Source organism: Trichechus manatus, unplaced genomic scaffold (genome assembly GCF_000243295.1).
Source record: "Trichechus manatus latirostris isolate Lorelei unplaced genomic scaffold, TriManLat1.0 scaffold00037, whole genome shotgun sequence".
Lineage (NCBI taxonomy): Eukaryota > Metazoa > Chordata > Mammalia > Sirenia > Trichechidae > Trichechus > Trichechus manatus.
In genome coordinates, this window is record NW_004443973.1 from 11382686 (window position 1) to 11393500 (window position 10815).

The following is a 10815-nucleotide window of genomic DNA, read 5'->3' on the forward strand; positions in this document are numbered from 1 at the left end:
TAGAACTGCCCTGTAGGGTTTCCAAGGAGTGCCTGGTAGATTTGAACTGTCGACCCTTTGGTTAGCAGCTGAGCCACCAGAGCTCCTAAAGATTATTAGGGGATAAAAAAAAAAAAAAAAGGTGTATTCGTGCGTAGAGTCTGAAAGTCTAAAATTAGATTTCTTGCTTTTTACTTTTCTATCTCTTGGTGCTATCATTCCAACAGAAAGAAAATCTAAAAGTACCGAGTCAAAAGTAGAACTGCCAGCTCAATTCCAATGTCTACCACGTTTGATAAAACTTGGGAAGATAGGAAAATCCCAAGGGCACCCAAAATAATGTATCTTGGAATACTCATGCAACTTGTATTTTAATGGTGGGGACAGGCTGAAAGAGTCCAAGTTTTAGCATGTAATTTCTCTAAATAATTTTTGGGCTTCCAAGGACCTTGCAGTTCAAAGCTATATGGAAAAAAGGAAGCACAGACTCTCATTTCTAAGGGTAACTCATGAAACCCAGCTCTCAAGTCTCCAGAGAAGGCTGTTATCAATTAACAGGAACTTCCTAGCATGGTGCCTTGCACACAGCAGGCACTCAATAAATGTTTGCTGCATCTGAATCTAAATTGGGAATGCCTCTCCCATTGGACTATAAATTCCCCAAAGGCAGAAATAATTTTATTACTTTTTTAAAAACTCTTTTGGTAGATGCTCAAAAATATTTGTGAATCGAACAGCATTTCTGCCTCTCTTGAAGCAACTAAGAACTGAGGTAATGAACATGATCTGGGACTGTATATTCATTTACTCACTTACTCAGCAAAGTTTATTGTGGCCCTACACACCCAGAGGTGCCTTGGAGGTAAGGTCTGGCAATCTACTTCCAAAATATCAGCCACTGATATAACATAGTTTATAAAGAAAATGTTCTACATCCTACTTTGGTGAGTATCGTCTGGGGTCTTAAAAGCTTGTAAGCGGCCATCTAAGATACTCCACTGGTCCCACATCATCTGGAGCAAGGGAGAATGAAAAAAACCAAAGACACAAGGGGAAGATTAGTCCAAAGGACTGATGGGCCACAACTACCACAGCCTCTACCAGACTGAGTCCAGCACAACTAGATGGTGCCCGACTACCACCTCTGACAGGGATTACAATAGAGGGTCCTGGACAGAGGTGGAGAAAAATGTAGAACAAAATTCAAACTCACAAAACAAAACAAAACAAAAAAACAGCAGACTTGCTGGTCTGACAGAGACTGGAGAAACCCCGAGAGTATGTCCCCTGGACACCCTTTTAATTCTATACTGAACTCACTCCTGAGGTTCACTGTTCAGCCAAAGATTAGACAGGCCTATAAAACAAATGGTAACACACATAGCTCAACCATGTATTCTAGACTAAATGGGCGCACCAGCCCAGGGGCAAGTACAAGAAGGCAGAAAGGGACAGGGACGAATGGAAATGGCGAACCCAAGGTTGAGAAGGGGAGACTGTTGACATGTCACAAAGTTGGTAACCGATGTCACAAAATATGTGCGTTAATTGTTTACTGAGAAACTAATTTGCTCTGTAAACTTTCTCCTAAAGCACAATAAAGAATATATATATATATCAGCCATTGAAAAGCATATGGATCACAGTTCTACTCTGACACACATGGGGTCACCATGAATTGGAACCGACTCTATGGCAACCAACAACAGCAACGCTCCGTGTAAGGCTCAGAGCTAAGGCTATGGCCTTTGCTAACTTCCACACCAAGTCAGGTCCCCATTCTCACATTATATTCTGTTAACGCATGCTACATTTTACTTTGTAGCATGTATCAAAGCTGTGAGTAGACGGTTACTTGCATAACTAATTCTTGAAGGTCTGTCTCCTTCGTGAGACAGGAAGCTCCAGGAAGAAGGAACACTCATCTTGTTCAATGCTGCAGCCTTAGCTCCTAACATAGTATCTTGAATAAAGCAGGTGCTCAATAAACATGGTTAGGGAATAAATGAATGAGTGAAGTAAAGTGAGATATTGTTCTTGCCCTTAAGGAACTCACAGTTTACACAGTGTTTCTCAACAGGGGCATTGTTTTCAGGATAGCTCTTTATTTTGTGGGGTTTTTAGGCACTGCAGGATGTTTAGCAGCCTTTGGTTCTAGCCACTACCCAGTGAATGTCAGCAGTGTGCCCCCTCCTGCACTGTGACAACCAAAACATCCCATAAACTTCCAAATGCCCCTGAGGGGATTGTCCTTCTCTTGACTGAGGACCACTGCACAATGTTGGCTTGAACAAAGATGGCATCAAGGAGGTCAGCAAGAATGGGGTGGACCCAGGGAATGATGATGACTTACAAAGGATGGACAATGGGACACAGCGGTATGGAAACAAGAAAGGGGAAGTAGAGGTACAGGAAAGAAAGTGTGGTCTAGAGTTCTGTTGTTTAAACTGAGTTCCCCAAGCCCTGCAATTCTTCTGTGTCCCTTCAGCCCTGCACCTATGATCCTTCAGGACAAAAAATCAAAAAATAAATATAAAATTTTTTGCTGTTGAGTTGATTTCAACTCATAGCGATCCTATAGTACAGAGTAGAGTTGCCCCATACGTTTTCCAAGGCTGTAAATCTTTACGGAAGCAGACTGCCACATCTTTCTCCTGAGGAGTGGCTGGTGGGTTCCAACCGCTAACCTTTTGGTTAGCAGCTGAGCACTTAATCACTGCACCATCAGGGCTCCTTTTCAGGACCAAAAAAGCCCATGGCCATCGAGTTGATTCCGACTCACAGCAACCCTAGAGGACAGAGTAGAACTGCCCCATAGGGTTTCCAAGGGGCGGCTAGTGGATTTTGAACTGCCGATCTTTTGGTTAGCAGCCGTAGCTCTTAACCACTGCACCACCAGGGCTCCCTTTTCAGGACAGAAGGAGGATAAATTAACTAGGCAGGTTTCTTGGACCCCACTCCTGCCTCAGTCATAGACGTCCCAGCTTTTCTGTTTGATATTTTGGATTTTCCTGTAAATTTTTGTTTGAAGAAAGGATTCTGAAGCCAAAAGAGCTAAAAACCATGGTTCTAGAGTTAAGGATGACAGTACCAACTGGGAGGAGGAAAGGCCTGGGAAACACATGGCGTGGGACATTAACAGCTAAGCGAAAGTGTGGACAAAGGGAACACGGTGTGACAAAAATGAAATATGCTGAAAAGCCTTTATGCGGCACTGAGTGAGGGCAAGTGAAAGGGAAAGAATCCTGGGGAAAGGAAATAAAGGTACACTCAGAGAGGCTATTGTGCATTGGGTCGAGGGGCAGACATTGGGGTAGTTGATCTGAGGAATACATGACTCTCAGAAATTGACCAGTGGACACACAAGAAATGTAAAGTTTAACACTTTTGTTGAGACCCACTGATCAACGAAGGGCAGCCAAGTCAGTGACTCACAACCCCTGGCTGAAGCTGGCGGGCACTGGTTGCTGGGCGGAGGGTGACTTCATTTCCAGTCGAAAAACATAAGCCTGTGTGGTTTCAGACCCTCGGGCCAAGACATCCCTTGTTGGGGTTGGGACCGTGTCTTATGCTTCTTTGTAGGCACCACAGCAAATAGAAATTAGTACAGTGCCCTGCATATAACAAGCGCTGAATACAGGCAGTCCCCAGGTTACGAACATCCAACTTACGGTCAACTCACAACTCATACTTGCCCTTTAATGCTATGTAAATTTGCCCTCACTTTCAAACCATCGAACTAACCCCTACTTGCAACAAATTCTTCATCACAATCACTTTCACTTGCTGCACATGCAGCTTTTAAATCATTGAAAACGCTTGGAGCTTCTTCTTGGACTAAAGTACATGGAAGGCGAAATAAGAACCATATGCACCTGTTGCGATGAACCTACAAGTTTGACTTCAGACACAGTTAGGAACAGATCTTGTTCATAACCCAAGGAATGCCTGCACATTCTTTTTGAATTCATCTGATTAAACATGTCAGAGCCGTCAACTTCAGCTGGTGGGCAGCTGCTGAAGGTAAGGTGGGTTTCAGCCTGGTATGGAAGGAGAGACTGCCTCAGTGGCTGAATGGAGGCCTTGAAAAATTTATTGGAGAACTGTACTGGTGTTGCTGCAAGAATGTGCCTTTAAGCTGAAGAGCAGAAGCCTCAGAATAGGGTGAAAAGGATGTGCTGAATGAATGAATGAACAAGCAAATGAATGAATAAACAAATGAACAAAAGCATAGGCATGAGGACTACAGTTCTGATGAACTCTGTCCTATTGCATTAGGAAGAAAGGGGATGCCACAATTTGGCATAAAAACAGACCAATTTCTGTTTGCCACTGACCAAAGGTCATTTAATATGGCGACTCAGTTTTGACATCCTGAGCCAACCCATGAAAATCTTGATAGTTTTAACTCATGCAAAAGAAAATTGGAGTTATCTGGCTCAAAAATAGAATAAAAAAGAGGCAAACACCACTGTGTCAATCACTTCAGTGTTTCTCCTTTGACCCTGGGGGAAGGCCAGCCCTTTTGAAACCAACCTTGCTTCCCTCTGCCCAGGTGTACCTGTGCACCTGCCAGTCTGACAACCTGCCGGGGTGAGTGACTGGCTCTTACTCACGGTTTGCGGAGGATCATCCTCATGTGGGCATCAGGGCCCATCTGCGACAGCAGCAGCATGGTGTCCTGGAGTTCCTCATCACACTCCTTCTTCTCCTCCTCAGTAGGCAAAGGGGCATCCTCGTGCTCATCATCCAGGAATCGATAAAATAAATATTTGTCTTGGAAGTGGTGCTCCTGGTCCACTAAGGGAAACATGGAGGCCAGTGTGGGCCCTTGCGCCTCTGTCTTACAGACACAGGCTGCTTCCAGCACAAGGGATCCCGTTTACCAGAGCAAACAGACAGTGTCAGGCAAGAGAGCCAAACAGCAGCGAGGCACGAGGCTCATCTCCCTTGCCACTCCGCCTGCCCTGGCTGTGCAGCTGGAAGCCATGCCCTCCTAGTGCCGTTATGCACACCCGGCCCTCTGACACACCCTGCTCCTGGGCCTCTGTAGGCCTCCCTCATGGGGACCTGCCAACTTTCCCAAGAGGAGCACTCTGACTAGCAAGAATCGCCTTGGGGGCATTTTCTAGCATGTGGGACATATGGCCACAACAGGAAAAAACCAAATACCATATCATGCTCCATAATGGTTTTTGGAAGTACAGACTTTCAAAATAAGCATTGGCTTTGGCAAGACCAGAATTCATGTTTTTCTTTCTATAGGTACTGCTTAAAAACATTTCCACCTGGACTTTTTTTTAGAAAAGTTAGAATAAAATTGTTTTAACAAAGCTGGCTAGACCAAGCTTCTAGGTCATATACCCCTAGAAGAATCTTAAGGAAACTTTCTTCCAGTTCTGATAAAAAAGCAAGCAAGAAAGAAAGAAAGAGAGAGAGAGACAGAGAGAGAAAGAAAAGTTTTCTCTCTTGTCCTAGCAAGATTTAGAGCTTGGTAGGACAAAGACAGTGGACCCAGTTCAGAATCCCTCATCTATACGTCTTAAAGCCTTTAGCCCCTTTTCAGGATGGAGCATCGAAAGATAAAGTGGTAGACCCTGGCTGTTTTGTCGAACTGTGGTTTCTGGAACAGCAGCATCAGCATCATCTGGAAGCTTGTTGGAAATGCAGAATCTTAGGACCCAGCCCAGACTGGCTGAAATCAGAGTTCTGCATTTTAACAAGAGCCCCGGATGATTTGTATGCACATTAAAGTATCAGAAACACTGGCCAAAACAAAACCAGCTTTAGATTCCCAGGTGTTGGTATATTAAATGAATGATTTTAATATCTTATCAGTTTGGAAAAGAGGTCTTTAAACAAACAGCATGAGCAGTTCGGCCACAGTTACAGCCAGTCCTGAATAGCTACTCTTCTCAATTATAGGCCCTGCAGCTATCATGGGCTGCAACTGCAGAGTGCATTCCTGATTTTAAATGTGGTCATCCTGTGAGTATACAAATTGGCTCTCCCAGATGAGGCCACTGTTAAAAGGCAGGTTCTGAATTCATTACTGACTTTCATGCCATCAGCCCAGCCACACATTTCATTTGCTCTTCATTCTGCCCTGCTTCAGGATTGCTACAATGATCAGAGTCTAATCACACTATCAATGAACTGTGAATGCAAACTAATAAATATAATTGGAACTGGTGCACTCGGGTTGCAATTTCATTTTCCTTTCATACATTCTCCCGAGTTAGGAAGGTACAACGGTGGAACGCAGCAATCAATAGCATCCACTCACTGCATTTGTATTGCAAAATGAAGATGCTAGCTCCGAGGGTCCCTAAAGGGATCATAATTCTTTCTTGCTCATTTGGGAGTTGAGCAACAACTTACCCAGGGAAACACACTTAGCGTTTCTTGAAGGTTTTCCAGGGACTGTGGCTCATCTTACCGTGGTTGAGAACACTGTCTTCTAACAGGACTTGCCACATGCCAACAGCTTGGGTCCGGGAGTGAACACACTGAGTCTGCTGCATCATCCAGTCAACCAACTCAGTTCCCACACAGCATTGTCTAAGGAGAGGGACGACAGAGAAGATAGGAAATCACAGTCTTGCAGATGGCTGTTAATAGGAGAACCTCCCAAAGAGCTTAGTCTCACTGCAAACAAAGCACCACACAGAGTAGCCTCGGGCTTTGAAACTCTTACGTTGTTGTTAATACCATAGAGTTGGCCCCCAACTCATAGCAACCACATGTGCAGTGGAACAAAAGGGGGCCCAGTGCCTGTGCCAACTCCATGATCGGTTACACACCGATCAGAACATTGTGATCCACAGGGTTTTCAGTGGCTGATTTTTTGGAAGTAGATCGCCAGGCCTTTTTTCCTAGTACGTCTTCGTCTGGAAGCCCTGTTGAAAACTGTTCAGCATCATAGTAACACACAAGCCTCCACTGACAGACGGGTGGTGGCTGCCCATGAGGTGCATTGGCCAGGAATTGGAAGGCAAGAATTCTACCACTGAACCAACACTGCCCATCAAACTCTTATAAAAACCAAGAAAACCATTTGGCTCATGAGGGAACCTCTTAAGCAAGGCTGGAGAAATAAAAGACAGCATTACAAGTGACAACACCAGGGGAGATCAAAGGGCCGCTAGAAGGGGAGCATTATCTAGCAAGCTAATTGCAGCTCCAGAAACTCTCTCATCTTGGGCAGGTCTCAGAAAATCTCCGTGCAAAATGAAGACAAGTAAACTACTGACTTCCTCCACCTGGGCCTTGTGAGGAATGAGTTAATGTTTGTGAGGCACTCGGAGGTGCTCTATGAAAGGTGCTGTGTAAGTACAAAATTATATAGCACTTTATATTTTCAAGTAATATTATTGATCTTCCTCAGAGGGGTGTTGGGAGAAACAAGCAATTAGCGATGCAAATCACTTTGAAAAAAGTTCTGTGTAATGAGCACACCACTTCTACAGAGCATGTCATCATTTCAAGAGTTCAAAATGCTTTCTGGCTTTCTGTATATTCACACATTAATCTCTCAGATGCCCTTTGTGGTAAATTGGTAGGGATGGTGTTGGTTTTCTATCTCCAGCTCTTTGCACATGTCATTATAATACTTTACTTTGTCTTCTCCAGCTGCCCTTTGAAATCATCTGTTCAGTTCTTTTACTTCATCAGTTCTTCCTTTTGCTGTAGCTACTGGACGTAGCTACTGGATGTTCAAGAGCAAGTTTCAGAGTCTCTTCTGACATCCATTTTGGTCTTTTCTTTCTTTCCTGTCTTTTTAATGACTTCTTGCTTTCTTCATGTATTATATCCTTGATGTCATTCCACAACTCGCCTGGTCTTCAGTCATTAGTGTTTAACGCGTCAAATCTATTCTTGAGATGGTTTCTAAATTTAGGTTGGATATACTCAAGGTGGTACTTTGGCTCTCGTGGACTTGTTCTAATTTTCTTCAGTTCCAACATGAACTTGCATATAAACAATTGATAGGCTGTTCCGCAGTCAGCCACTGGCCTTGTTCTGACTGATGATATTGAGCTTTTCCATTGTCTCCTACCACAGATGTAGTGGATTTGATTCCTGTATATTCCATCTGGCGAGGTCCATATGTATAATCGCCGTTTATGTTGGTGAAAAACGGTATTTGCAATGAAGAAGTCATTGGTCTTGCAAAATTCTATCGTGAGATCTCCGGCATCATTTCTATCACCAAGGCCATATTTTCCAACTACTGATCCTTCTTCTTTGTTTCCAACTTTCACATTCCAATCACCAGTAATTATAATGCATCCTGATTAATTTCAGACTGCAGACCCTGGTAAAAATCTTCAATTTCTTCATCTGTGGCCTTAGTGGTTGGTGTGTAAATTTGAATAATAGTCATACTACATGGTCTTCCTTGTAGGTATATGGATATTATCCTATCACTGACAATGTTGTTACTTCAGGATAGATCTTGAAATGTTCTTTTTGATGATGAATGCAATGCTGTTCCTTTTCAAGTAGTCACTTCCAGCATAGTAGACCATATGATTGTCCAATTCAAAATGGCCAATACCAGTCCATTTCAGCTTACTAATGCCTAGGATATCGATGTTTATGTGCTCCATTTCATTTTTGATGATTTCCAATTTTCCTAGATTCATACTTCGCACATTCCATGTTCTGATTATTAATGGATGTCTGCAGCTGTTTCTTCTCATTTTGAGTCGGGCCACATCAGCAAATGACGGTCACGAAGGCTTGACTCCATCCGCGTCATTAAGGTCGACTCTACTTTGAGGAGGCAGCTCTTCCCTAGTTGTCTTTTGAGTGCCTTCCAACCCGGGAGGCTCATCTTCCGGCACTATATCAGACAACATTCCGCTGCTATGCATAAGGTTTTCACTGGCTAATTCTTTTCAGAAGTAGACTGCTAGGTCTTTCTTCCTAGTCTGTCTTAGTCTGGAAGCTCAGCTGAAACCTGTCCATCATGGGTGACCCTGCTGGTATCTGAATACTGGTGGCATAGCTTCCAGCATCACATCAACATGCAAGCCCCCACAGTATGACAAAATGACAGACACGTGGGGGGTTGTTGTTGTTAGGTGCCATCAAGTTGATTTTGATTCACAGCGACCCCATGTGACAGAATAGAACTACCCCATAAGGTTTCCTCAGCTGTAATTTTTATGTAAGCTGATCGCCAGGTCTCTTCTCCCAAGGAGCTGCTGGGTAGGTTTGAACCGCCAACCTTTCAGTTAGCAGCTGAGCCAGGGTAAGCAAGGTAAGCATGTGTTTAGGGAATCAACAAAACAGGGGCACCAGTTATCCAGAGCAAAGACTCGCAGATACCAAGTACAGAGGACACAAGGAAAAGGAAGTGCACAATAATAATTCAAGAAAGATTCCAGTCATTATCCTTACTATGTATGGAAGTAGATATTGCTTGGCAGCTTAATTGTGATGACATCATTGAAGAATTTATAAAAGCAAAGAATAGAAAGAAATGCTTTTAATTATAACATTTTAGAGAGGAAAGATCTATCTAAAAATAAAATATGGTAATTTGTTGTAATATTTGTTTTCTGATCATTAAACTTTCTTTTATGACATCTTTTCATTTGTTCATTTATAATTATAGCATTTATTACAAAACAAGCACCAAAATTGAAGTATGAGCCATTTAAAGCAAAATTGGTGAAAGTCAAACAACTAAGTTCAGTGATTCATTTTCTTTGTTGTAGAATATGTGGAATATTCTTTCTGTAGAAAATGTGGTATATAAAAATCTTAGTACCCTGCATTCACTTAAAATTTTATAAATCCAGTTTATCTCATTCCATTAAAATGGCACATGCCACTTTTGCGTTCAATCGCTAAGATTACAGTTGCATTTAAAAAGAAGTTACATCATGGATAGCTAAGACACATGCGTACACATATACACACATATATATATACATGTATATATATCTAACTCACATATCCTGTTTGAATGCACAAGTAAACAGAGGAGGGGCAGCACGGGTTATCAGTGCTTAGGGCCCTCACATGCCTTAATCCAGCCCTGAACCAAGTGCCTAACTGCTGTGCCAACAGGGCTCCTCGTATGTATTGGTTAGGAAATGTACAATCATACGCACACATTAGGAAATACTGAAACTTTTTGTGGGGTGAGAAAGAAGGGCAGGTGTTTGTGGTATGACGACTCAGGAAGGAAATGGAGTCTTGAAGTCCTACGGACGAATCCCAAAGGGCAATGCAGGAAGGCAGAGCGTCACGGAGCGGCTGGCAGCCTGCAGCTGAAACTGACTCACTGGTTACCTCCCCTCCCATGCTAAGGATGGCTCCATCTCTGGGGAATGGGCTGCTCCCAGGGAGTGCCTCTCCAGTTTAAACTGGCAGAGACTTCTGGTGTTGTGCCACTTTTGAAGTCTGGCTTTAGATTCCAGCTTTCTATAAGGAGGTCCTGGGGGAGAAAGATACAGATGTAACTGAAAAGTAACTAGTGAGAAGTGTCTGGAACTGGGAGGAGACTTGAGATACAGCACCAGGTCTGCTACTTACTAGCTATGTGGCTTTGGGCATGTTTCCCCAACTGCTGGTTCTCAATTTCTTCATGGGTAAAATAGAGAAGAAGGAAAAGATGACCTCTAAGGCCTTTTCTAGTTCTAACATACTGTTGTTGTTAGCAGCTGTCAAGTTGGCCCCCAACTCATGACGACCCCATGTGTTAGAGTAGAACTGCCCCATAGGGTTTTCTTGGCCGTAATCCTTCTTTCCCCGCCATACAAAAATGTATACATACATTGTTATATGACCCTAATTGCTCTACCCATACTTTGACAGCAC

At 43.2% G+C, this 10815-nt stretch overlaps 1 protein-coding gene across 1 annotated transcript in view; it reads right to left on the minus strand.

Moving 5' to 3' along the window:
- The window catches only part of RAPGEF4 (Rap guanine nucleotide exchange factor 4), a 375780-nt gene that overhangs the window by 83571 nt on the left and 281394 nt on the right, over positions 1–10815 (minus strand). Inside the window, exons 9-10 of the mRNA XM_004375502.2 lie at positions 6419–6540; positions 4596–4779 (exon numbers count right to left, since the gene is read on the minus strand). Of these exons, the coding sequence (XP_004375559.1) occupies positions 4596–4779; positions 6419–6540 (306 nt within the window). The remainder of the gene's footprint in view (positions 1–4595; positions 4780–6418; positions 6541–10815) is intronic.